This window comes from Heteronotia binoei, chromosome 17 (genome assembly GCF_032191835.1).
Source record: "Heteronotia binoei isolate CCM8104 ecotype False Entrance Well chromosome 17, APGP_CSIRO_Hbin_v1, whole genome shotgun sequence".
NCBI lineage: Eukaryota > Metazoa > Chordata > Lepidosauria > Squamata > Gekkonidae > Heteronotia > Heteronotia binoei.
The window spans coordinates 44,273,970-44,300,495 of NC_083239.1; the positions used below are offsets into that span (position 1 = coordinate 44,273,970).

Genomic DNA, 26,526 nt, shown 5'->3' on the forward strand with positions numbered 1-26,526 from the left:
TACCTCACAGGGTGTCTGTTGGGGGGGCGGGAGAGAAGAGAAAGTAGATTGTAGATTAAAGGAGATTGTAGAAAGGAGATTAAAAGGTGTAGATTAAAAGGTGTGTGGTCTTTTTAAATGTGATGACGCAAAATGGTGACTGTGTCCCGCCCACTACCTAAGATAGTAGCGGCAAAAGCGCGATGCCTGAGAAGGGCTTGAAGGGTTGTCAACCCTCCAGGCGGTGGCTGGAGGTCTCCTGCTTATTACAACTGATCTTCAGGCAACAGAGATCAGCTCCCCTGGAGAAAACGGCCGCTGTGGAAGGTGGACTCTAGGGCAGGGGTCCTCAACCCCTGGTCCGTGGCCTGTTAGCGACCAGGCCTTGAGTTGTATAATTATTTCATTATATATTATAATAATAAGATGACATTGGATTTATATCCTGCCCTCCACTTTGAATTTCAGAATCTCAGAGCGACTCACAATCTCCTTTACCTTCCTCTCCCACAACAGACACCCTGTGAGCTGGGGCTGAGAGAGCTCTCCCCAGAAGCTGACTTTCAAGGACAGCTCTGCGAGAGCTATGGCTAACCCAAGGCCATTCCAGCAGCTGCAAGTCGAGAAGTGGGGAATCAAACCTGGTTCTCCCAGATAAGAGTCTGCACACTTAACCACCGCACCAAGCTAATAGAAATAAAGTGCACAATTGTGTCATCCCAAAACCATCACTCCCCCACCCACCACCCAGTCCGTGGAAAAACTGTCTTCCACAAAACTGGTCCCTGGTGCCAAAAAGGTTGGGGACCACTGCTCTAGGGCATGATACCCCATTGAAGTCCCTCCCCAACCCAAACTTCACCTTCCTCAGGCTCCACCCCCCCCCCCCCCAAATCTCCAAGTAGTTCCAAATCCACAGCTGGCAACCCTAGACAGACGTTTATAGCCAGGGGTGGAATTCTAGCAGGAGCTCCTTTGCATATAATGCCACACACCCCTGATGTAGCCAAACTTCCAAGAGCTTACAAGGCTCTTTTTTGTAAGCTCTTGGAAGATTAGCTACATCAGGGGGTGTGGCCTAATATGCAAAACAGCTCCTGCTAGAATTTCACCCCTGGTAGTTGTAAAAAGCAACTGAGTTGAATATGTACATGGAAAAGGGAGGAGGAAACCCATCCATTCAACTTTTCCAACGTTCATTGGCCCAATAAAAGGTCTGTCTCCATTCACACAGAATGTTATGCTTAGAGAGAAAACCAGATTCCCGCCCCCCCCCCTCCATTACAGAAGCGCAACGTAACCAGCCTCCCTCAATGTAATTGTCACAAACTCTGCTTTTCGAACTCATTCTGTTGTCTGAGGAGTTCTGTGCTTGGCATAATCCTACGTAAGTGGCGTCTAATAGAAAGGAATGCAGAATGGTCCAGATGTTTTATGTAATCCAACTGCATGCCAGGAACCTCCTAGGCGTTTATAGCCTAGCACATCCAAGGCTGCTTTTCAAATACCGCCGTGGAAGAAAGGAAGTAAGCATTTACGGAGGAAAGCAAAGGTAATGGTGTATTCAAGAGGAGACTGTTACGGAGAAAAAAAATAACGGTGGATGCCTTTTCTCGATACTGTACGGTGGGGCTTGGTAAGGCAGGGTCATCTGAAATTCTACCAACTTACAAGGCACGGAATGAATAAAAAAGGGGGAAAGAAAGGCCTTTTAGCTGTGTTGGATTTATGCAGCACCTTGACCAAGTTCTATTTCTATTATAAAATGGGAATATGATTTCCCCATCAGTATTGCAGTGATACCACAGCACTAAGACTGCCAGGTACCAACATTCCTTCTAAGCTGTGTAGTCTTGCGAGAAAAAATTCTACTTCGTGAGCTACTGGCCTGAAAGTTGTGAGCTGCTGCATCAATGAGTTTGCTCTGGGGCCATTTTTCCTGAGCTAAGACAAATGTGTGTGAGCCGGAGGCTAAAAAATTGTGAGCTAGCTCACGCTAACTCCGCTTAGAGGGAATGCTGCCAGGTACCCTCTGGTCATGAGGGTGGGGGGGGTAGGGTTGGGAAACTCTGGGAGATTTGGGGATAGAGCCTGAGAGACCCCAGTGGGGTACAATGCCACAGAGTCCACCCTCCAAAGCACCCATTTTCTCCAAGGGAACTGAACTGTGTAGTCTGGAGGTGAGTTGTAATTCCGGGGGATCCAACCACAATGACAGGGGATGAGAAACTGAACCAACCCATCGGAAACTTTCATTCTGGGGGGTTTCCCCAGGTCTCCCCTGGCTGGCACCCCTACCATGGCAACTACAATTAGCTTTAAGGGTGGGTGACCATTTGGACTGGCAGGGCTACGGTGGGCACCAGGCGGCTGCTTGCTCTTGATGCAACTGTCTGTGCAGCTCTTTGCTCACTCATGGGTGGAAACAAGTGCCAACTCTTCATATGAAGCTGTCTTCTACTGAATCAGATGGTTGGTCCATCAAAGTCAGTCTTGTCTACTCAGACTGGCAGTGGCTCTCCAGGGTCTCAAGCTGAGGTTTTTCCATGACTAGAGAGCCAGTTTGGTGTAGTGGTTAAGTGTGCGGACTCTTATCTGGGAGAACCGGGTTTGATTCCCCACTCCTCCACTTGCACCTGCTAGCATGGCCTTGGGTCAGCCATAGCTCTGGCAGAGGTTGTCCTTGAAAGGGCAGCTGCTGTGAGAGCCCTCTCCAGCCCCACCCACCTCACAGGGTGTCTGTTGTGGGGGAGGAAGGTAAAGGAGATTGTGAGCCGCTCTGAGACTCTTTGGAGTGGAGGGCGGGATATAAATCCAATATCTCCATCTACCTCACAGGGTGTCTGTTGTGGGGGAGGAAGGTAAAGGAGATTGTGAGCCGCTCTGAGACTCTTTGGAGTGGAGGGCGGGATATAAATCCAATATCTTCATCTGCTTGCCTGGACCCTTTTTTAAAAAACATACGATAAGTTTATTTTAGAAATTCTAAGTTATACAGAACTTTGTTGGGTGAAGTAATATCAAAGTAGATTAATTCCATATATAACATAATTCTACTATGCATAAAGTACTATGGTATATATAACACTGTAGAACATCTTTAGCATTTAAGATAACGTCCAGTTCGCCAATCAAGCAATCAATGGATAAATAAATAGATACCTTCTTAAGGATAAATTAACTGGTAACTGGGCTAGAATTTTTGACCCGTAAGCTAAGCATAATGCCTTGCTCCATCCCAACCCAAACAAAAGGGAATATTTAAATAAAAAGAGAAAGAGGGGATAGCATACGTTAGAAAGAATTACAGTGAAAGAAACTGAAGGTAAGTTGAACCTGGGACCTTCTGCTTACCAAACAGATGCTCTACCATTGAGCCACCATCCTTCCTCGTTCTCTCAGATTCAGGTAAGTAGCCATGTTGAAGCAAAAGAACAAAGCTTTGAGTCCAGTGGCACCCTTAAGACCAACAAAGTTTAATTCTGGGTATAAGCTTTCAAAAGCTTATGGCCAAAATTAAACTTTATTGGTCTCAAAGGTGCCACTGGACTCATAGTTTTGTTCATCCTCTTGCAATCTTGACCATAAAGTCCCTGTGCTGACCAGCCTTGTATGAACTTTAAAACGGATGTTAAAAAAATGCAGGGAAATTAACCATCTCAAAGCCGCACATGAAATACCCAGGGGTAGAATTCCTGCAGGAGCTCCTTTGCCTATCAGGCCACACCCTCCTGATGTAGCCAATCCTCCAAGAGCTTACAAAAAAGAGCATTGTAAGCTCTTGGCGGATTGGCTACGTCAGGGGTGTGTGGCCTAATCTGCAAAGGAGCTCCTGCTAGAATTCCACCCCTGATTCTGGTCATTGTTACTCAAAAAGCTGGAAACAGCACAGAAAAAGACAAGCAAGATACTCAAAGGGTGGGGACACCTCTCCGATGAGGAAAGGCTGAAGAGCCGGGGACTTTTCATTTAGGAAAAAAAACAGCAGTGGGTGTCATGACAGAGGCTTATACAATAATGCACTGGGCAAAGAGAGCAGGTAAAGAGAACTTTTTCTCCTTCTCCCATAATCCTAGAATTTGGGTGCACCCTGTAAAGTTGAGGGGCAACAGCTATGGGCAGGGCTTTTTTTTGGAGCAGGGACTCCTTTGCATATTAGGCCATACACCCCAGTTGTAGACAATCCTCCTGGAGCTTACAGGAGGCCCTGTACTAAGAGCCCTGTAAGCTCCTGGAGGATTGGCTACATCAGGGAGGCGTGGCCTAATATGCAATGGAGTTCCTGCTATAAAAAAAAATGCCTGGTATAGGGCAGACAAGTAATTAAATTGTGGAATTCAATGTGAGTGGCATAGATGGCTTTAAAAGAGGGTTGAACATACGAAGCTGCCTTATACTGAATCATACCTTTGGTCCATCAAAGTCAGTATTGTCTATTCAGACTGGCAGCGCCTCTCCAGGGTCTCAAGCTGAGTTTTTTCACGTCTATTTGCCTGGACCCTTTTTAGCTGGGAGATATTGGGGATTGAACCTGGGACCTTCTGCTGCTCTACCACTGAGCCACCGTCCCTCCCCTAGGGTTAGGCAGATTCACGAAGGAGAGGTCTGTCAAGCAGGGAACCTCCAGATTCAGAGGCAGTCAATACCAGTGCTAGAAGGCAGTACCAGGGTGAGCCTTGGATTCTATGCCGTTTATTGACCCATCTGGACAACTGGCTGGCTACTACGAAACAGAATGTTGGACCAGCTGGGCAACTGATCCAGCAGAGCTCTTCATATGCTGTTACGATTTTGAAATTGACATCATTCTGAGTCAGTTTGGAATCCTGATATGTAGGGTTGTGGGTGTAACCACAGAATGGGGGGGGGGACACAGAGCCCAAGTGCCAGGGAGACAAGGGGTGGTTAAAAAAATACACTGGGAAAGAGAAGTAAGAAAACCAACACAGTTGCAGGAGATGGGACAGAAACAATCAATCATATCTCCAGTGGCCAGTCAGAAGCCCTGCTGGGCAAGGACCCCATCGACTTTCTAAAAACACTTGGTGGGCACCAAGAAAGAAAGGACATTGGGTGCCCCTGCCCCTAGCTGAACACCATGGAATTGCTATCAACTCCAGATTAACACATTGTCCATTTATCCACGGCAGGTTATGAATTGTGGGTTGGATCCAGCCAGTTTCTAGGGTTGCCGACCCCCAGGTAGGGCCTGGAGACCTCCTGCTTTTATAACTTCAGCTATCAGTTCCCTGGTAGCCCTGCCTGAGAATCAGTCATAATTTTAGTAGATCACCAGGCCCCACCTGGAGGTGGAAGACCTGGAGATACCTGTGCACAACGTTACTAGTCTGTTATATTATTTCAACACTCCGGCGCTAAACAATGGTTTCGTTTACAAGAATCACTTTATATAGTCAAACAAAGTTTATAATACAACTTTAACAATCATATTATGTATGTTACAAAATTGGATTAATGCACTTTACATATTAGGAAAAACATCCACAATGTATTCCATAGAATAAATAATCACACAGAGCCCACTAGCACTTAAGGAAATCCTCTTCTTGGCAAAACTTGCTTAACATCAGGGCCATACAGAATAAAAGTCAGGGGTTTGAGAGTTGCAAGACAGGAAGGAAGGAGGGAGAGAGAAAGAGAGAAGGATGGAAGACGGGGTGGAGAGGTGGAAAGAAAGTAACTTTAAATGCTTTCTCCAAGCCAGCCGACGGGCTGGTGGAGGCTTTGAGAGCCACACAATATGTGTGAAAGAGCCACACGTGGCTCCCCAGGTTCAGTTTTACCTCCCCTGCTCTAAAGGAACTGATCTTGGTAGCCTGGAGTTCAGCTGCAATTCCAGATCTCCAGGTCCCACCTGGAGGTTGGCAAACCTGATTGCGCACGCATATTTTGTATGTATTTCTACCTATCTCTCTAGACACACCTACGTTTCATAGACAATGATGCACAGCCATTCAGACCTGCTTGATGCACCAAATGTGGAAACAGATTCATTCTAGATTCACCCCGCCCTCTCTCCCACCACCCCTCAGCCCTGACTGTTTGGTTTGGTCCAACGTTCATCGCTCTCTTTCCGTCCCCCCCCCTTCATTTGAACCTCCTCCGATTGGTACGGCCCAGCCGGCCGCTTCCCTCGCTTTTCCTCCCGGCACCGCCCACTTCCTCTTCGCGGCCAGCGCAGCCTCGCTTCGGCTCGCCGCTGACGTCATCACGCCATCGCCCTATCAGGATCCCGAAGGGTCCGGGCAGAAGCTCAGGCGTCCGGCAGAGACGAACGCGCCGATTGGACGGGCGGCCCAGTGAGCCGACTCCGGATTGGTTCGGCCGCCTAATCCAATCGAGGGACGGTTTGTTCTGGGGGGAGGTGAGAGAGAAGGCTGGGCTGTGGGGGACAGAAGGGAGGAGAAGGTGAGGGGCGGGGGGCCTGCGGGAGAGCGCCCCTAGTGCAGGGGGGAGCCCAAGGCGAAACCTGGGGGGGGGAGAACCCCCCATGAGGGGCCGTGGGGGAGGGAGGTCCCCTCCCCCACACTCGCCACCAGGGTGGGGGAGGGGACCCAGACCGCCCCATGCAAGGTAGGGGGAGGGTTGAGACCAGGGATAGAGATCCCACCCCTCTCTCGCGTGCAAAGGGGGAGGGGAGCTGCCCCCCCAATGAAGTGGGGGGAGGGTGATGCATTTGTGCCATGGAAGAGGGGCGGGTGGGGGTACTGGAGCTGTCAGGAGAGTCCTCAGGAGAGGTAGGTTTTTGCCACAATAGGGTGTTGCCAATCCCCAGGTGGGGGCAGGGGATCCCCCGGGTTTGGAGGCCCTCCCCCCCCCCTCCGCTTCAGGGTCATCAGAAAGCGTGGCTGGGGGAGGGAAATGTCTGCTGGGCACTCCATGATTCTCTATGGAGATCGATTCCCGTAGGGTATAATGGAGAATTGATCTGGGAATATCTGGGGCTCTGGGAGGGCTGTTCTTTGAGGTAGAGGCACCAAATTTGCTGCATAACATCCAATGCCTCTCCTCAAAACACCCTCCAAGTTTCAAAAAGTTTGGACCAGGAGGTCCAATCCTCTGAGCCCCAAAAGAAGGTGCCTCTCTCCATTTCCTATAGAGGGAAGGCATTTAAATGGTGTGCAATCCCTTTGGAGTTCAGTTATGCTTATCGCACCCTGGCTCCACCCCCCCCAAAAGACCCAAGAAATTTCTTGAATTGGACTTGGCAACAGTACACCACAGTAAGCTTGGTAACCTTTGTGATGCCACAAGGCTCTTCAATGCCTTAGGGTTGTCAGCTCTGGCTTGGGGAAATTCCTGGAGTTCTGGTCCTGAGGATTGCAGAGGGCGGAGTTTGGGGAAGGGACGGAACTTGGTTGGATATGATGCCATAGAGTTCCCCTTCCAAAGCTGCGATTTCCTGGGGAGGGTGAGGCTGATCTCTGTAATCTCAAATCAGTTGCAATTATGGGAGATCTCCGGGTCCCACCTGGAGTTTGGCAACCTGATGGATGGTAGAGAGATGCAGCCAGGAGCAGTGGGTGCCAGGGCCCATCTCTGCAGCCCATATGGGAGGGGCACCTTCTTAAAGTGCAGGAAGAAGGAAATGTGAACCGGATATTGACCCTTACAAAATGTGGGGCTGAGGGTTACTGAAGTGAGGTAGCTAAGGACTGAGGATGTTCTTCCCTATTAAAGTGGGGCAAGCTGGAAAAGAGGGGGGCAGGTATCATTCCTGTGGTGAGGAATTCCCAACTTTCTAATTACTGCGGTCCATTAAAATTTTAGAATTCATTTTTTCCCCCCAGAGTTTCTGAAATGATCCCCTCTCTCTTTTTTTTTGCAGGATTTGGTGTGCTGAAACAGGCCATATTGGATGTGTTGTTAGGACCACAAGCCCTTCTGGGGCTGCTTGCCGGCCTTGAGCCTGGAAGGTACGTGAGAGAAATCGGATCCACTTTTTATGTGGGAAAAAATAAGAGTAGATGAGGTGAGAGCCGAAGAGGCTGCTGGTAGTGGATTGGATAAAAACCAGTGAAAAGAGAAACATTTAAAAATTTCTTAAAATCTGGGGTCGTTTTGTAGAAATACAGGTGGTGGAGCTCATCCAGGGATTGTTATGCAGCTGCACCTACTATTCAGTGGGCAAGGTGGGGAGGAGGGAGGGGAGCCCTCAGAGAGGTTCAGGAGCTGCGCTCCTGTGAGCTGCTGAATTCAAGGCCTGCTTCAAATCATGCAAAATTGTCAGCCCCGCTTAAAATCCGTGGGGATTTTTTAAAATAATCAAACACAGATGCTTAAATAATCTCATAAAAGTAACTTTGGGACCTGCTATCAAACATTTTAAAGGCCGCATTATGTGGCAACATACGTGTCCTAAACTGAAGCACTAAAGACCGAAAACGGTGGCTCTTTTGCTGTGTCTCATGAATATTTATGAATTTGCCCTGCGGACAGCATGCATATTTATGTTGCATCTTTTTTGCCATCAAGTCTCGGCAGATTTAAAGTGACCCCATAGGGTTTTCAAGGCACGGATTGGTCAGAGGTGGTTTGCAGTTGTCTGCCTTCACGTCACAAGCCTGGTATTCCTTGGCAGTCTCCCATCCAAATACTAAGCAGGACTGAGCTTCTGAGGTCTGATGTGATCTGGCTAGCCAGGTCAGAGCTCACATGTCAGAGAACCCCCCCCCCCCTCCAACCCCAGTTACTTTTAGCCCACATTTCTGCTAAAGTTCTGGGCATTTAAATTGGGGCTATGTAAACTTTTGGAAGTGGTTTGTGTTTGCCCAGGATAATTTTTTTTTGTTTGTTCTCTCTGATCTATTTATTTATTTTATTTATTTATTACGTTCAACTTATATCCCGCCCTCTCCGCAAGCGGACTCAGGGCGGCTCACAACATCATGTCAATACAGTTAAACCAATAAAACATATAAAACCATAATTTACATATTTCAATTTTTAAAAACATATTACAATTTTTAAAACCATTCTATAGTGCTGCATCCATACAATATAGGCGGCATTGAATTTCCGAACAGTGATCACCAACATTCTATGTGATGTCTGGTGGCAGCCGTCTTTCCGTCAAGCATCGAAGGCCTGCTTGAACAATTCGGTCTCACAGGCCCTGCGGAACGCAGACAGATTCCGCAGGGCCCTTATGGCTTCCGGAAGGGTATTCCAAAGCTCTGGTGCTGCCACCGAAAAAGCCCTAGATCTTGTCACACATAACCTGGCTTCTTTTGGTCCGGGGGCGGACAGTAAGTTTTTTGCCCCTGAATGCAGTGCTCTCTGGGGAATATATGGAGACATGATCGGCTGACAACAAACATCCGTGCCACCACCATATCACAAACTGGGGGTTTTTTTGGGCAGGAGGAGGTAAGGGGTGGGGGGGGGCCTGCAGGAGAACGCCCCTAGTGCAGGGGGGAGCCCAAGGTGAAACCTGGGGGGTTTCTGGACATTTTGCCCCATTGTCTACATATATTGGACTTCAGACTAGAGTACTCCCTTCTATAAGAAGTTCAGTTTAAAGGGATTTAAATTCTTGAAGTACACAGAAAATATTGTTTTATCTAATGCTATCTCTTGCCCTGACACTCAACCTCAGCTGCAAGGAAGTAAACTTCAGATGATGAGTTTTATGATTTTCTCTGCAACCTGGACCTCAGATGCTTTTCAAGGTTTGAGACATTTTCTAGCAGCAACTATTGGGCACTGTGCCAGAAATAGTCATGGCTTTCCACCCACCTCACAGGGTGTCTGTCGTGGGGGAGGAAGGTAGAGGAGATTGTGAGCCGCTCTGAGACCCTTCGAAGTGGAGGGCGGGATAGAAATCCAATATCATCATCATCATCATCATTGTCTACATATATTGAATCTTGTTTGCTATTTTGCTGCCAGTATAATCGGTTTGACAAGAGCTTTGCGGGGACCTTTCACAGTCTGCTTCAAATTATTCAGAATGCCGAACTTTAATGTTGTTTGCAAGCTTGCCTGTCTCTGGCTCCCAGTCATTTACTTATATCCATTTAGATATTTATACTTGCTTTTTCTGTCATCTTGGGGGAGGGGGGACTTAAAGTGGCTTACAAGATTGCTCCCCCTCTTCATTTTCATTATCCTTGCAACAGTACCCCTGTGAGATAGGTCAAGCCAAGAGGCAGTGACTGGCCCAAGGTCACCCTACGAGCTTCCATAGCAAAGTATGGATTCAAACCTGGGTCTTCCAGATCTAGTTTGATACTCTAGACCAGCGGTGGGGAACCTCTGTCCCGAGGGCCATATTTGGCCCTCGAGGTCACTTGGTGTGGCCCTCGGGGATTGCTGGACCAAACCAAGCCATGTAGCGGCCTCCCCAGGGCCAGGCAGGGGTCACAGGGCCTTTGGGGAGGGACGGTGGCTCAGTGGTAGAGCATCTGCTTGGTAAGCAGAAGGTCCCAGGTTCAATCCCTGGCATCTCCAAAAAAGGGTCCAGGCAAATAGGTGTGAAAATCCTCAGCTTGAGACCCTGGAGAGCCGCTGCCAGTCTGAGAAGACGATACTGACTTTGATGGACCAAGGGTCTGATTCAGTATAAGGCAGCTTCGTATGTTCATATGATGTACTGTGCAGCTGCCTCCCTGGGGCCTGGCTGGCCGGCCAGAATTGTTGCAGGGCCTGGAAAAGTTACTGTCACGGTTCAGTTTGCGCTTGATTATCCCAGATGGTGTGACATAATATGCTAATATTAGGGGATGTGGTCTAATATGCCAGGGGTGGCCAACAGTAGCTCTCCAGATGGCTTTTGCCTGCAACTCCCATCAGCCCCAGCCAGCATGGCCAATGGCTGGGGCTGGTGGGAGTTGTAGGCAAAAAACATCTGGAGAGCTACCGTTGGCCACCCCTGTAATATGCTACTGAGTTCCTGCTGGGCTTTTTCTACAAAAAAAAGCCCTGGACCTATGTATTTGCTTAGGGCGGCGGGCCGTGTGTGTGTGTGTGCGCCAAATTAGGTTCTCCCCACATGACTTCAAATAGAAAAACAATTATTTGCATTAATTTTTCTGGCCTGAATCATTCTCCCTTGGTGGAGCACTGTTTTTTAAGTTTATGATTTTTATGGCCCGCGAATGATGTTATAAATATTTATATGGCCCTTGGCAGAAAACAGGTTCCCCACCCCTGCTCTAGACCACCCCTGCTCTAGAGTATCATACTAGACCTGGAAGAATGCATTTAAAATTGCTTTCTTTCCACCTCTCTCTCTCCCATCGTCCTTCCCCCCCACATTTTTTTAAGGGTCAGAGCTAGTTTGGTGTAGCGGTTTTGATTCCCCACTCCACCACATGCACCTGCTGATGTGACCTTGAGTCATTCACAAGTTCTCTCAAGGCTGTTCTGCTCAAGAGCAGTTCTGGGAGAGCTCTCTCAGTCCCACCTACCTCACAGGTGTCTGTTATGGGGAGGGGAAGGGAAAGGAGATTGTAAGCCACTCTGAGACTCCTTTGGCTAGTGAAGGGCAGGGTATAAATCCAATCCCCTTTTCTTCTTCTCCTTCCTTCCCTCCAGCTCCAACATCTGACATTCATGTCTTGTGGCTCTCATACATCTGACATTTATTCTGTGTGGCTCTTAACATTAAGCAAGTTTGGCCACCCCTCTGTAGACGCTGCTGCGTGCTAATTTTCTGTGAATAAACTGCCACAATTCTTTTTTTTTTACCACATATTTCTATCCTTGCTCTTCCAAAGAGCTCAGAGTGATACACAGACCTCCATTGTATCCTCGCCAATTGAATGCGGTAGGTCAGGTTGAGAAAAGTTATTGAATTCAGGTTCCCCAGTTAGCTTCTTAGCTAGGTGGGGATTTGAATCCAAGTTCCCCAGTTCTATCCTTAAAGATTAACCACTACATCCCATTGGTGTTCAGTCAGGTAGCAATTGCCCTCCCCGGTCCCATGGTGTCCTTTTATCCCTGACCTCTGTCTCTTTACTAATCCTCAATGATACCTGTTCGTCTTTCCATTGGTGACCAATGTCTATTCACAGGGTGAACTTCTTAAAAGCTTTTTGCAGGCCCAAGTATCTAATATTGGCACTCTCAAAAGAGAAACTGTAGAAGATTGAAGTGGAGGAGAAACACATACGTGGTTAGTGGAAGCTTTGTGAGTTTTCCCAGAAAAATTATTTAGGATCAAGATTCATGTAGCACTTGAATCCACAGTATTTCCCAGACGTAGGCATCACTTGTTTTTATTCGATATTTCGCTTCGAATTCCATGAATAATTTCAAATACTAAATTTGAAGCACAGAAAACCTGGATAGTTGCAGTATCTGTTTTGATTTTTAAACCCTTAATTCCTCTGTAAATAGTGAGGTTAACCAGTGCATTGCAACTGAGAGAAAACTCAGTCTGCATAAGAACATAAGAGAAGCCATGTCAGATCAGGACAATGGCCCATCCAGTCCACCACTCTGTGTCACACAGTGGCCAAAAAAAACAGGCGCCATCAGGAGGTACATCAGTGGGGCCAGGACACTAGAAGTCCTCCCACTGTTGTCCCCCCCCCCCCCCCCCAAGCACCAAGAATACAGAGCATCACTGCCCCAGACAGAGAGTTCCAACAATACGCTGTGGCTAATAGCCACTGATGGACCTCTGCTCCATATGCTTATCCAATCCCCTCTTGAAGCTCTCTATGCTTACAGCTGCCACCACCTCCTGTGGCAGTGAATTCCATGTTTTAATCACCCTTTGGGTGAAGAAGTACTTCCTTTTATCTAACCTAACTGCTCAGCATATATTATTATATATTATATGACGACTGCAGATTTATATCCCACTCTTCTCTCTGAACCAGAGACTCAGAGCGGCTCACAATCTCCCGTATCTTCTCCCCCCACAACAGACACCCTGTGAGGTGGGTGGAGCTGAGAGGGCTCTCACAGCAGTTGCCCTTTCAAGGACAACTCCTGCGAGAGCTATGGCCAACCCAAGGCCATTCCAGCAGGTGCAAGTGGAGGAGTGGGGAATCAAACCCATAAGAACATAAGAGAAGCCATGTTGGATCAGGCCAACGGCCCATCAAGTCCAACACTCTGTGTCACACAGTGGCAAAAAATGTTATATACACACATACACTGTGGCTAATAGCCACTGATAACCCAGTTTTCCTAGATAACTGGCTAATAACCCAGTTTTCCTAGATAAGAGTCCGTCGTTCTTAACCACTGTACCACACTGGCTCTCGGCATTTGGCAACCCTAAGAACATAAGAGAAGCCATGTTGGATCAGGCCAATGGCCCATCCAGTCCAACACACTGTGTCACACAGTGGCCAAAAAACCCAGGTGTCATCAGGAGGTCCATCAGTGGGGCCAGGACACCAGAAGCTTTTGCACTATGCCCTGCCTCCCCCTCCCCAAGCACCAAGAATGCAGAGCATCACTGTCCTAGACAGAGAGTTCCAACAATATGCTGTGGCTAATAGCCACTGATGGATCTCTGCTCCATATGCTTATCCAGTCCCCTCTTGAAGCTGTCTATGCTTGTAGCTGCCACCACCTCCTGTGGTAGTGAATTCCACGTGTTAATCACCCTTTTATCTGTTCTAACCTGACTGCTCAGCATATATTATTATATATTATACGACTTTATTTTGTCACTCTTAGGACCAAGCCACATGACATGGCACTGTATGTATTCAATTGTAAATGCTAGTGTGTCATTGAGTCCTTAAAAAGCAGCCACAAGGGAACCAGATACAAACTAAGGCAACAAAGCAGGACTGGGGGAAATTAGCTCTCCCGCTGTGCCATTTGCCGTATCTCCAAATGCCCTCCCTGGGCTCCTTTAAATCTCAGCTGGAGCCATTTTGTGATTGGTGTGACGGAACTTCTGCTCGTGGTCATTGTGCTGATTCATTGGATGCCAGACTCCAACTTAATCCTCTTCTGCTTTCAAAACATTTATCCAGCGTTAGAACCAGTGTTCCCTCTAAGCCAGTTTGGAGAGCCAGTTTGGTGTAATGGTTAAGTGTGCGGACTCTTATCTGGGAGAACCGGGTTTGATTCCCCACTCCTCCACTTGCACCTGCTGGAATGGCCTTGGGTCAGCCATAGCTCTGGCAGAGGTTGTCCTTGAAAGGGCAGCTGCTGTGAGAGCCCTCTGCAGCCCCACCCACCTCACAGGGTGTCTGTTGTGGGGGAGGGAGATAAAGGAGATTGTGAGCCGCTCTGAGACTCTTCGGAGTGGAGGGCGGGATAGAAATCCAGTATCTTCTTTTCTTAAACTGAGTTAGCGTGAGCTGGCTCACAGATTTTTAGCCTCCAACTCACACATTTTTGTCTTAGCTCAGGAAGGATGACCCCCAGAGCACACTAATTGATGCAGGAGCTCACAACTTGAATGCCAGGAGCTCACAAAGTAGAATTTTTGCTCACAAGACTCTGAACCTTAGAATGAACATTGGTTAGAACTGGTTGACTCCAGATTAACATAGAAGAGTGAACGACGGTTTCTCGTAGAAGAAGAAGAAGAAGATATTGGATTTATATCCCGCCCTCCACTCCGAAGAGTCTCAGAGCGGCTCACAATCTCTTTTACCTCCCCTCCCCCCACAACAGACACCCTGTGAGGTGGGTGGGGCTGGAGAGGGCTCTCCCAGCAACTGCCCTTTCAAGGACAACCTCTGCCAGAGCTACGGCTGACCCAAGGCCATGCTAGCAGGTGCAAGTGGAGGAGTGGGGAATCAAACCCGGTTCTCCCAGATAAGAGTCTGCACACTTAACCACTACACCAAACTGGCTCTCCTATATAGACGACATACATAACATAGTTTATTCACAGCCTAAGCCAGCGTTTAAAACAGTAAAATCATACAAAATTAAAACTGAATGACCTTAAAATCGTACATCAAAAGGCATAAAATAGTGTTGTAGAACTACAAATATGGCATTTAAACCCCGGTTTGAGGAGGTAGACGCTTTATATTGCTGGAGGGGGGGAAGACCCTTCTTATCTGGCACCTGTGCACCTGGAACCCGGCAGTTACAGCGAACAGGTTGGCAAAGGTGTTTAGCCATTTCTTGACTGAATTGTTAGCGTTTTCCTTATTCTTGCGGCAAGCCAGCCAAATTTTGCTCATTCGTATGTGACTTGTATAGGTGAAACGAACCCAGCGTAAAAGCGGTCGAGGACAGGAGGAACCTGCATTTCTAACGCTGTTCAAGGCGAAAGCGCCCCTCCCCAAACCCTCCCCCCTCCTCAAAAAAATCCCCCTTGCAATAGCAGTCTTTGGTCCCCAAAGACCATGGCCCAAGAGAGACAGGGAAGCAATGGAGGGTGGGGGGAAGGGAATTGACGGTTCAAAGCTCTAGCGCAGGGGTGGCCAACGGTAGCTCTCCAGATGTTTTTTTTTTTGCTGACAACTCCCATCAGCCCCAGCCATTGGCCATGCTGGCTGGGGCTGATGGGAGTTGTAGGTAAAAAAAAAACATCTGGAGAGCTACCGTTGGCCACCCCTGCTCTAGCAAATCATCCAGCCTGGCTGGACAAGAAAAGCAAGCCCAGTGGATTCAAAAACCCCAAGAGAGCGCCCCCCCCCCCCCCCGTTCCTTCCTATACAGGAAGCAAAATGGCACTTAAACCCCAGTTTGAGGAGGTAGACGCTTTATATTGCTGGAGGGGGGGAAAGACCCTTCTTATCTGGCACCTATGCAACTGGATGTGGCTCTTTTAAGCAGATGGCGCATCCTCCTCCACACGCTACGGCAAGTCTTGTGTTCAAATACAGTGGATCTTTCCTCTCCCCCACCCCTCCCCCTGGAGTAAATGTGGCTTAATATTTTTAATTCTTAGAACGCGTGTTTGTTCTGCGTGATGCAACTTAAAAATTTGTTCTGTTTGTGGAATGAGCAGCACAGGCCAACCTCCTCGCCCTCCCCCCTCCCAAAAAATCACTTCCTTAAAAGACCAATGAGCTGTTTTGAATCCAGCAGTTCTTTCCATCCGTGGTGTTACTGGCTAAATGCACTGGTTTCATAAGAAAGTGAAAAGAAATTTTTTGAGTCTGTATATCATATTATGACTGAATCTACTTAATAAACACTGTATAACAAGGTGAAAGCCGTCTCAGCAGGCAGGAAGTTTTCAAGAGCCGGGGGGATGAAAAGCTTCCTGTTTCTCTGAGCGTTAGCTTTGAGCCGTGTGTTACTGTTGTGTGGGATGGAGAACGAACGTGGCAGCCGAGGGCCCAAAGGACAGATTACACAGCCAATTTGTTTTGCAAGGGTCAGAACTTAAAGTCGGCATGCAGCTGTTCCACGTTAAAAAGCTGGCAATTAGAGTGACTAAGAGAAAGCATTAAAAGGGACTAAAAGAAAACCTCTTTGGCCACGCCCCCGTCCCAAACCTCACATCGAAGTATCACACTGAGAAAGAGTTAACTTTGTGAGGGCTTCTAGTGTCCTGGCCCCACTGATGAACTTCCTGATGGCACCTGGATGTGGGGTTTTTTTGGCTGCTGTGTCATGGAACTGGATAAACATCTGGAGCAGAGGTCCATCAGTGACTGCCACAGCGTATTTCTCTGTCTGGGGCAGTGATGCTCTGTATTCTTGATGCTTGGGGGCGGTGGCACAGTGGGAGGGCTTCGGGAGTTCTGACCCCACTGATGGACCTCCTGGTGGCACCTGGGGTTTTTGGCCACTGTGAGACACAGAGTGTTGGACTGGATGGGCCATTGGCCTGATCCAACATGGTTTCTCTTCTGTTCTTAACTGCTGCATAAAACAATCTATGCCATTTTTATTCTGCCCTTCCTTCTGGAAGCTCAGGAAAATGTACATAGGCTTCTTCTCTTCCTACCTTGTAGGGTTGTTGTGAGAATAAAATGGAGGTTAGAGTGAGTGAGGGAGTGTGAGAGTCTTAAAGTCAACTCAAGTGAGCGTTTGGTGGTGTGAATGTGTGAACCTTTCTCGTGCAGCTCTTACCCTGTTTCTTCCTGATTAGGGGTGTGCAATTCCCCCCACCCGCCCCATTTTTCGGTTTGGATATATTGATCTGGAAAAAAAAAATCCAGTTTCCGGAGAAATCTTGGATTCCAATATTGGTATCTGGATCCAGGATTTTTCGAAAATCCCAATTTTGGGGGGGTGCAGTCTGAAGGGTGGGGTTCAATAGACCCAAAAAGAAAAAAAAACTGGGGGGAGGGGAATTGCACCCCAGAAGCTCTGCCTGTGGGGAACGGTCTGCTCCCTGCGGGCACAGCTGATTCTGGGCTGACTTCTCTTGCAGCCTGGTTTAAACCCGCCTGCAGGAGAAGCCAGCCAGCCCCAAACCAAGCCAGCAGGGGCTGTCTTCTGCAGCCTCTTTAAAGTTTAAAGCAGGGGGTGACCAAACTGTGGCTCAGGAGCCACATATGGCTCTTTCCCGCATATTGTGTGGCTCTCGAAGTCCTCACCTCTCCCCACCCTGTTGGCCACTTTGGAGAAGGCATTTGTGTCTTTGAATCGCTTCTCCTAGCTAAGCCAGCTGGCAGCTTGGAGAATACATTTAAAGTTAAAGTTGCTTTCTTTTCGCCTCTCCCCCATTTTCCTTCCTTCCTGTCTTGCAGAGTCTCAAACACCTGGCATTAATGTCTTGTGGCTCTCAAACTTCTGACATCTGTTCTACGTGGCTCTTACCTTAAGCAAGTTTGGCCACCCCTGGTTTAAAGGGACTGCAGAAACCCGGAAACAACTGATTGCTCCCACCTCTTGCTGTTTTCGGATCTCCCGGTAATTCCTGGGATTTTCTCTGGATTTTTTTTTTTCCTGAGAAAACCTGGCTGCATTTGAGATGTCAAAATATGCCTGAAAAATACCAGTAGGATATTTTCAGGTGTATTTTAGTTTTGGGTAGATCCGAATGCACACCCCTATTCCTGATGCGGGGGAATCCGCAAAACAACTTGTGTCTCTTTTGCTTCCACCTTGAGCATAGGCTAATTGGGGCTGCCTCTCTGAGCAACTGAATTGTGCAGCTTTTAAAAGCGGAATCCATTGCATAAGCTTAATGCTGAAATTTTCTTTTAGTCCACGTATGTGAGTGTCACTGCGTCCAGTCTCTCAGAAGAGGCATTTCCTTGAGTGAAAGGGAACAAAGAAATCCTCTAAGAAGGCATCTCTGTGGAAGGACTCCTTTTCCACAGACATAAAGGCCTGCTACTTTATTTATTTTATTTATTACCCATCCTTCTTCCTTATGGGACTCGAGGCAGTTTATGCATAAAACACATCAAATGAAATACATTAAAAACAGATGAACCAAGATTTAAAAATCGGAATTCAGAACTGCTAATAAACTTAAACAAATGCAGTCCTAAATAAGGCCACCTTTAGCTGGCTCTTACAGATGGAAAGTGAGGGGGCCAGCCACACCTCCCTGGGGAGGCTGCTCCATAATCGTGGGGCTGCCACCAAAAAGGCCATCTCTCGTGAGTCCACCAAATGAAGTTCATTGACTTCTGTTACGATCAGGAGGGTCTCTCCCTGAGATCTTAGTTCTTGGGCAGAAATGGATAGGGGAAGATGGTCGTAAATATGAACATGTGAAGCTGCCTTATACTGAATCAGACCCTCAGTCCATCAAAGTCAGTATTGTCTACTCAGACTGGCAGCAGCTCTACAGGGTCTCAAGCTGAGGTTTTTCACACCTATTTGCCTGGACCCTTTTTTGGAGATGCCGGGGATTGAACGTGGGACCTTCTGCTTCCCAAGCAGATGCTGTACCACTGAGCCACCAGCCCTCCCCTTCATATAAAACCCCATCCCAAGCTAAGGTTTATTGAAGTCAAAAACACCTTGTATTGGGATCAGGAGTTGATTAGTAGCCAGTGTAATTGCTGGAATATCTTCTTCCCTGCAGAATTATGGTGCATTCGTGGGTTTCTTCTGCTTTTCTTCAATTTTCTCTCTCATGCACCTACCAAAGGAGGTTCTTTGATTGATGGAACTGTCAGAAGAACATCCCCCCTGGGAGCTTAATTCCCTGGGCAGGAATATAGAGGAGATTAATTTGGGGGTTAAGGGCTGCCCTTTTAAATCAGAAGCTGGTTTTATTGATCAAAAGCTTGTTGCCTCCATTTAGCCCAGGGGTGTCAAACATGTAGCCCGAGGGCTGAATCAGGCCCCCAGAGGGCTCCTATCAGGCCCTCGAGCAACTGGCTGTCATCTGCTTCTTTCTCCCCCTCTCTTGCTTTCTTCTGCATAACAGCTTGCTTTGCCAGGCTTACTCAGTTGCACAGGAGAGCTACTGAGCCAAGCCTCTCTTCCTGGGGAAGGAAGGAAAGAGCCAGAGCTTCCTTTGCCCAGTTCCCTGGATCCCATGGTGGAAATACAAAGAAAGAAGAAGAACTGCAGATTTATACCCCGCCCTTCTCTCTGAATCAGAGACTCTGAGCAGCTTACAATCTCCTATATCTTCTCCCCCCACAACAGACACCCTGTGAAGTGGGTGGGGCTGAGAGGGCTCTCCCAGCAGCTGCCCTTTCAAGGACAACCTCTGCGAGAGCTATGGCTGACCCAAGGCCATGCTAGCAGGTGCAAGTGGAGGAGTGGGGAATCAAACCCGGTTCTCCCAGATAAGAGTCTGCCCTTTCAAGGACAACTTCTACAAGAGCTATGGCTGACCCAAGGCCATTCCAGCAGCTGCAGGTGGAGGAGTGGGGAATCAAACCCGGTTCTCCCAGATAAGAGTCTGCCCTTTCAAGGACAACCTCTGCCAGAGCTATGGCTGCCCCAAGGCCATGCTAGCAGGTGCAAGTGGAGGAGTGGGAATCAAACCCGGTTCTCCCAGATAAGAGTCTGCCCTTTCAAGGACAACCTCTGCCAGAGCTATGGCTGCCCCAAGGCCATTCCAGCAGGTGCAAGTGGAGGAGTGGGGAATCAAACCCGGTTCTCCCAGATAAGAGTCCGCACACTTAACCACTACACCAAACTGGCCCTCCTTTAAGACCAACGAGTACTACTGACAATTTAAGCATGTTTTAGGTTTTGTTGGTTTTTTTAAAAAAAGTATTTAATTGTGTTTGTGTTCTTTATAAAGTATATCTCTCTGCTACCTAATCTTAAATAAGGTAAACACACGGCCTGGCCTGACACGGCCCGGCCCTACAAGGTCTCATTTATGTCAGATCCTGCCCTCATAACGAATGAGTTTGACACCCCTGATCTAGCCCATCTGGCTTATTAACCCTTTCTCTCCTATCATCTTCCCCAGCAGGCCTGGAGCTGCTCTCCACGATGGCAGAGCAAGGGGAGGAGACGCTGGTGTACGTGGAGCACCGCTATGTCTGCTCAGAATGCAGCCAGCAGTTCAGCTCCTTGGAGGAAGCCCTGGTCCATCAGCAGAGCCACATGTGCCCCCAAGAGCAACAGTACGAAGTGGTGGGGTTGGCGGAGGCCGGGCTGGTGGCCGGGGCTGAGGCGGGGCTCTATCAGACTGTGACCGTGCAGGAAAGCCAGTACCAGTGCTTGGAGTGTGGGCAGATCCTCTTGTCTCCGGGGCAGTTGTTGGAACACCAAGAGATGCACCTTAAGATGGTCACCCAGGAGCCGGAGCCTGTGGTGAAACCGATCAGTTCCAGCCAGATCCACTACGAGTGCATCGAATGCAAAGCCCTGTTCACCAGCCAAGACGTGTGGCTCGCCCACCGGCAGACTCACCGCAAGCCTCCTGAGCCCCCAGCTCCTCCCCCTCCTCCGCCTCAGAACCGGGCCCTGGTAAACCTGGAGCACTCGTACCGTAAGCCCGAAGATGGGGTGGATTCCAGTGGCACTGTGCAGCTGCTGCTGTACGAGTGTAGCGAGTGTTTCCAGCTGTTCCAGTCGACCACAGACTTCTTGGAGCATCAGGCCACCCACCAAGTCATCGCGCCGTCCCTCGTGTCGCGCGTCAGGGAGCAGCCTGCCATCTGCCCTGTGGAGATGAAGGAATTGCCGCCGCCACCGCCTTTGAGCTTGGTGGGGGTACACAACGGGGCTGTGCCCCCATCGGCCCCAACTAGCATCACGGCCACTGACCACAGCTACGAGCTGAAAAACAACCCCGTGGAACAGCCGCCCTGTAAAGCTGAGCAGCCGCCCCGTAAAGCCAAGCCGCCGGCCAAGGAGCACGGGTGCACCGAGTGCGAGCAAGTCTTCCCCTCTGCTCACAAGCTCCAGCTACACATGAGGAGCCATCGGCAGGGTGCCTTCAAATGTCCGCTATGCAGCAAGGTGCTGCCATCTCCGGGGGCGCTCGAGAAGCACCGGGAAGAACACAGCGGGGAATCGCGCTTCCTGTGCGTGGACTGCGGCCTGGGTTTCGGAACCGAGGCCGTGCTGTTGTCCCACCGGCGCACGCACTCGTCCAACCCTCTCTACCGCTGCACTTGCGGGCAGACTTTCATCAACATGACCAAGTTCCTTTACCATCGACGCTCCCACAGCACCAATTCGACACAGTCCCACGAGTTGCCTGAATCCCCCCTGGAGGACCAGCCTTTGGAGGAGGAGACACCTGAGGTCCCCCAACCCATCGAGGAGCAGCAAGAGGTGGTCCCTCTGGCCATCATCTGCTCAGTGGACAACGCCGCTGCCACCCTGGTCGACGGCATCACCGTGGAGCAAAAAAAGGAGGAGTTCCAGTGCCAGCTGTGCACCAGCACCTTCCCCAAGCCGGCGCAGCTGTCGCGCCACCAGCGCTTCGCCCACAAGATGGAGCGCCGCCACAAGTGTCTGACCTGCGGCAAGATGTTCAAAAAGAAGTCCCACATGCGGAACCATCTCCTGACCCACACGGGGGAGAGGCCGTACCACTGCAAGGAGTGCGGCAAGAGCTTCAACTCCCCGGCCAACTTGCAGCGCCACCGCCTGACCCACACCGGCGAGCGGCCGTACCGCTGCGACATCTGCAACAAATGCTTCACGCAGTCCTCCACGTTGCAGCAGCATCTCCTGGTGCACAGTCGCCATTACCCCTACAAATGCCAGGAGTGCGGCAGCGTCTTCCACCGGCCCTACCGTTTGCTCATGCACCGTTACCACCACACCGGGGAATACCCCTACAAGTGCCAGACCTGCGGGCGTTCCTTCTTGCTTCGCCGCCTGCTGGAGGTCCACCAGCTGAGCCACACGGGCCAGCAGCCCCATCGCTGCACGTCCGGCTGTGGGGCTGCCTTCGTCACCGCCGAGCAGCTGAAGGAGCACAAGTGCGGTAAGATGAGCCGCCACTTCGAGTGCTCTGTCTGTGGGAAGAAGGTCGGCTCCACCGCGCAGCTGAGAGCCCACGAGCGCCTGCACGGGGACATCCAAACTCCAGAAGGAGCGGAAGAGGAACCCCTCATGCACGAACCGCCTCCACCCCGGCCTCGTCGCCCGACCTGCCCCAAGACGTTCGAGTGTGGCGACTGCTTCAAAATGTTCAGCACGGAGACGTCCCTTCAGGTTCACCGCCGTATCCATACCGGCGAGCGCCCGTATCCTTGCCCGGATTGCGGGAAAGCCTTCCGGCAGTCTACACACCTCAAAGATCACCGACGCCTGCACACGGGGGAGAAGCCCTTCAAATGCAACGATTGCGGGAAGGCGTTCACCATCGCCGTGCGGTTGGCTGAGCACAAGCGCATACACACCGGGGAGCGCCCGTACCACTGCGACGCTTGCGGCAAGGCCTACCGCTCTTTCTCCAACCTCTGGAAGCACCGCAAAATGCACCAGCAGCAGCGCCTGCAGCACGAGCAAGAGGCCATGGCAGAGGCTGTGGCTGCCGCCGCCGCGGCTGCTGCCGCCGCCGCAGCAACATCGTCGACGTCAACTAACGAGCAGGTCTACGGAAACACTGTTACCATTATGGAGACCATCCCAGTGGTGGAGACCATCGAAATCTATCCATCCGAGGGAGGCGTTCACTTTGAGAACATCCAGGTGGAGAATGTCCAGATTGGTGGGGTTTGAGTTGGGCTGGGGGGGGGGGAGTAAGGAGGGGCAGCCGATCAACCTCTGTGGACTGGGAGCTGCTGTTCTCTGGCTCTCCCTTATGGGGCTCCAGTGTAGCTACAACGACTTATCCCCTCTAACCGGTCCTTCCCCAGCTTTTACCTGCACCCTCCCCCATCCTGTCAGCATCCTGGCTGTTTCTGGAATGTGGGCTGCATTGTCCTTCCTTCCACAGAGATGGACTGGGTGCCTTTCTCTCCCTTCCAGCCCTCCTTCAAGGGCTCGGGCCCTCCATAACACGGTGGTCGCTACTCCTTCACTCCCTGCCATTGAGCAGGTCTCTCCCTGTTCAGCTGTAAGAAATATGGCTTTTATTTTATGACTTGGGTAATCCCATGAACTCCCCGTAGCAGCCTTCTCTGGGGCTGATCCCTATTATATTTTCGTTTGTTTGTCTAATAGAGAGCTCCAGGGAGCCAGCTCCCCCGCCACAGTACAGTCTGGATTGTAAATACCTCTTGACTGAATTTCTCCCTTGCGGGAATCTCTCCCTGTTTGCCCATTGGTCCCCCATCCCTCAGGCATCCTCCCATGGCCCGTAACAGCATCCTTTATTTGGTTTCTCGCTAACTGGATTCCTTCCTACGGCTGTGGAGGGCTTTTTTTTTTCCTTTGGTTGTTCTTTCATATTAAAATTAAAACAGAAATCGGAGTGCTCGTGACTTCTGAAGTGTGGTTCTTTCGGCTTTGGTGGGGGGACGAGATCGTGAGAGAAAAGACCGGAGCCTGGTTGCACGTGCAAGGAGGGGGGTTTTAGCGGACCCAGCTTTCTGCCATTTTAATATGCTGAAACAAAACTTTGCTGGGATAGCATCACAACCAGAAAACACCAAATATCTCCCTGGTATAATGAAAACAATGTACTAAATATCTCCCAGTACATAAAAAACAATGTGCTAAATATCTCCAACACATAAATAATACACAAAACGCTTGTATTATTTAGGAGAAAAATTCAAAATACACACACACGGTTGCCAATAAATACAGAATAACAAAAACCAAACCACCAAGTTCCATTACACTTCCAGGCGCTTCCAAGGAATATGTAAAGACTTATGCAACACTCAAAGGTGACAAAAATATGTTCTCCAACTGTGCATAAAGTATGCTCTCGACGGAATTTCGATCGTTACGTTTCCCGTTTCTATTGATATCTCCCCGTCCCTGTTTTTTCATTGTTGCTTTTTTGATGGACATTATGACTGTGGAATGGCATCAAAAGAGCAGACGAATCAAGTTTTTATTTATTATTTTCAATTTTATAGCCCGCCCTTTTTCCAAACGGGCTCCGGGTGGGTAACGGCAGTCAGTAATATAAGATTAAAATCAAATGCATGTAATGAAACAATATACAATTGAAAAGCAATACAGCAATTTTAAAAACAAACTCCCAGTTCTGCAGTTGGTGGTGTCAGTGGCCTCCACTCCTTCCATACATCCCCAAGCTGGTATAAGCTAAATGGATCAGCAGAGTTATATCCTCCGAGTCCCCGCAGCGGGGAGGCCACAAAACAAAATGTCCACCACCTCGGTGGAATGCCTGGCGGAACAGCTCTGTTCTACAGGCCCTGCGGAACTGCAGGGCCCTAATCTCTAATGGGAGCTTGTTCCACCCGGTAAGGGCCAGATTCATTAAAAGAATCCATGCAACTTAAAAAAAAAAAAATCAAGTGCGCTGTAGAAAGTGTCGTCAAGTCCCGGATGACTTACAGTGACCCCTCATGGGGCAAGAGAGCAGGTTTGCCATTGCCTGCGTCCTCATCACCACCCTGGGCTTCCTTACTGGTCTCCCATCCAAAAACCAACCCTGGGCAACTTTGCTCAGCTTCCGAGATTTGTCAAGAACGAGCTGGCCTGGGCCGGTCAGGTCAGGGTAAAAACCCCCAACTTATACCCTCAATACTTATACCACTCCTCCACTTGCAGCTGCTGGAATGGCCTTGGGTCAGCCGTAGCTCTGGCAGAGGTTGTCCTTGAAAGGGCAGGCTCTTATCTGGGAGAACCGGGTTTGATTCCCCCCTCCTCCACTTGCAGCTGCTGGAATGGCCTTGGGTCAGCCGTAGCTCTGGCAGAGGTTGTCCTTGAAAGGGCAGGCTCTTATCTGGGAGAACCGGGTTTGATTCCCCCCTCCTCCACTTGCAGCTGCTGGAATGGCCTTGGGTCAGCCGTAGCTCTGGCAGAGGTTGTCCTTGAAAGGGCAGACTCTTATCTGGGAGAACCGGGTTTGATTCCCCACTCCTCCGTTTGCAGCTGCTGGAATGGCCTTGGGTCAGCCATAGCTCTGCCAGAGGTTGTCCTTGAAAGGGCAGACTCTTATCTGGGAGAACCGGGTTTGATTCCCCCACTCCTCCACTTGCAGCTGCTGGAATGGCCTTGGGTCAGCCGTAGCTCTGGCAGAGGTTGTCCTTGAAAGGGCAGACTCTTATCTGGGAGAACCAGGTTTGATTCCCCACTCCTCCGCTTGCAGCTGCTGGAATGGCCTTGGGTCAGCCGTAGCTCTGGCAGAGGTTGTCCTTGAAAGGGCAGACTCTTATCTGGGAGAACCGGGTTTGATTCCCCACTCCTCCGTTTGCAGCTGCTGGAATGGCCTTGGGTCAGCCATAGCTCTGCCAGAGGTTGTCCTTGAAAGGGCAGACTCTTATCTGGGAGAACCGGGTTTGATTCCCCCACTCCTCCACTTGCAGCTGCTGGAATGGCCTTGGGTCAGCCGTAGCTCTGGCAGAGGTTGTCCTTGAAAGGGCAGACTCTTATCTGGGAGAACCAGGTTTGATTCCCCACTCCTCCGCTTGCAGCTGCTGGAATGGCCTTGGGTCAGCCGTAGCTCTGGCAGAGGTTGTCCTTGAAAGGGCAGACTCTTATCTGGGAGAACCGGGTTTGATTCCCCACTCCTCCACTTGCAGCTGCTGGAATGGCCTTGGGTCAGCCGTAGCTCTGGCAGAGGTTGTCCTTGAAAGGGCAGACTCTTATCTGGGAGAACCAGGTTTGATTCCCCACTCCTCCGCTTGCAGCTGCTGGAATGGCCTTGGGTCAGCCATAGCTCTGGCAGAGGTTGTCCTTGAAAGGGCAGACTCTTATCTGGGAGAACCGGGTTTGATTCCCCACTCCTCCACTTGCAGCTGCTGGAATGGCCTTGGGTCAGCCATAGCTCTGGCAGAGGTTGGCCTTGAAAGGGCAGACTCTTATCTGGGAGAACCGGGTTTGATTCCTCACTCCTCCGCTTGCAGCTGCTGGAATGGCCTTGGGTCAGCCATAGCTCTGTCCTTGAAAGGGCAGTGTCTGGGAGAGCTCTCTCAACCTCACCTGCCTCACAGGGTGTCTGTTGTGGGGGGAGAAGATATAGCAGATTGTAAGCTGCTCTGAGACTCTCATTCAGAGAGAAGGGCGGGGTATAAATCTGCAATTCTTCAATTCTTCAGGCGCCCTTGATTTATTTTTAAAGTTGATTATTTTTAATACCCACTGCTGATATTCCTAGAAAGGGTATTCCTTTTTAAAATGTTTTTATTTATCAAATAACACAAGAAAATATAAAAT

The 26,526-nt window shown here is 49.6% G+C and overlaps 1 protein-coding gene across 5 annotated transcripts; it reads left to right on the forward strand.

The window, feature by feature from the left end:
* The first annotated feature begins 6,309 nt into the window (after nucleotides 1-6,309).
* On the forward strand, nucleotides 6,310-23,651 carry ZNF574 (zinc finger protein 574). Of its 5 annotated transcripts, none has more exons than XM_060258640.1 (3): nucleotides 6,310-6,364; nucleotides 7,829-7,916; nucleotides 20,231-23,651. In XM_060258640.1, exon 3 carries the CDS (start codon nucleotides 20,254-20,256, stop codon nucleotides 22,945-22,947), a length of 2,694 nt encoding a protein of 897 aa, XP_060114623.1. In that variant the 5' UTR covers nucleotides 6,310-6,364; nucleotides 7,829-7,916; nucleotides 20,231-20,253; the 3' UTR covers nucleotides 22,948-23,651. The 5 variants fall into 5 exon arrangements, with proteins under 5 accessions (XP_060114623.1, XP_060114626.1, XP_060114621.1 ...); XM_060258643.1 differs by having other exon boundaries at nucleotides 20,234-23,651; XM_060258638.1 differs by having other exon boundaries at nucleotides 6,357-6,408.
* Nucleotides 23,652-26,526: the final 2,875 nt, after the last annotated feature.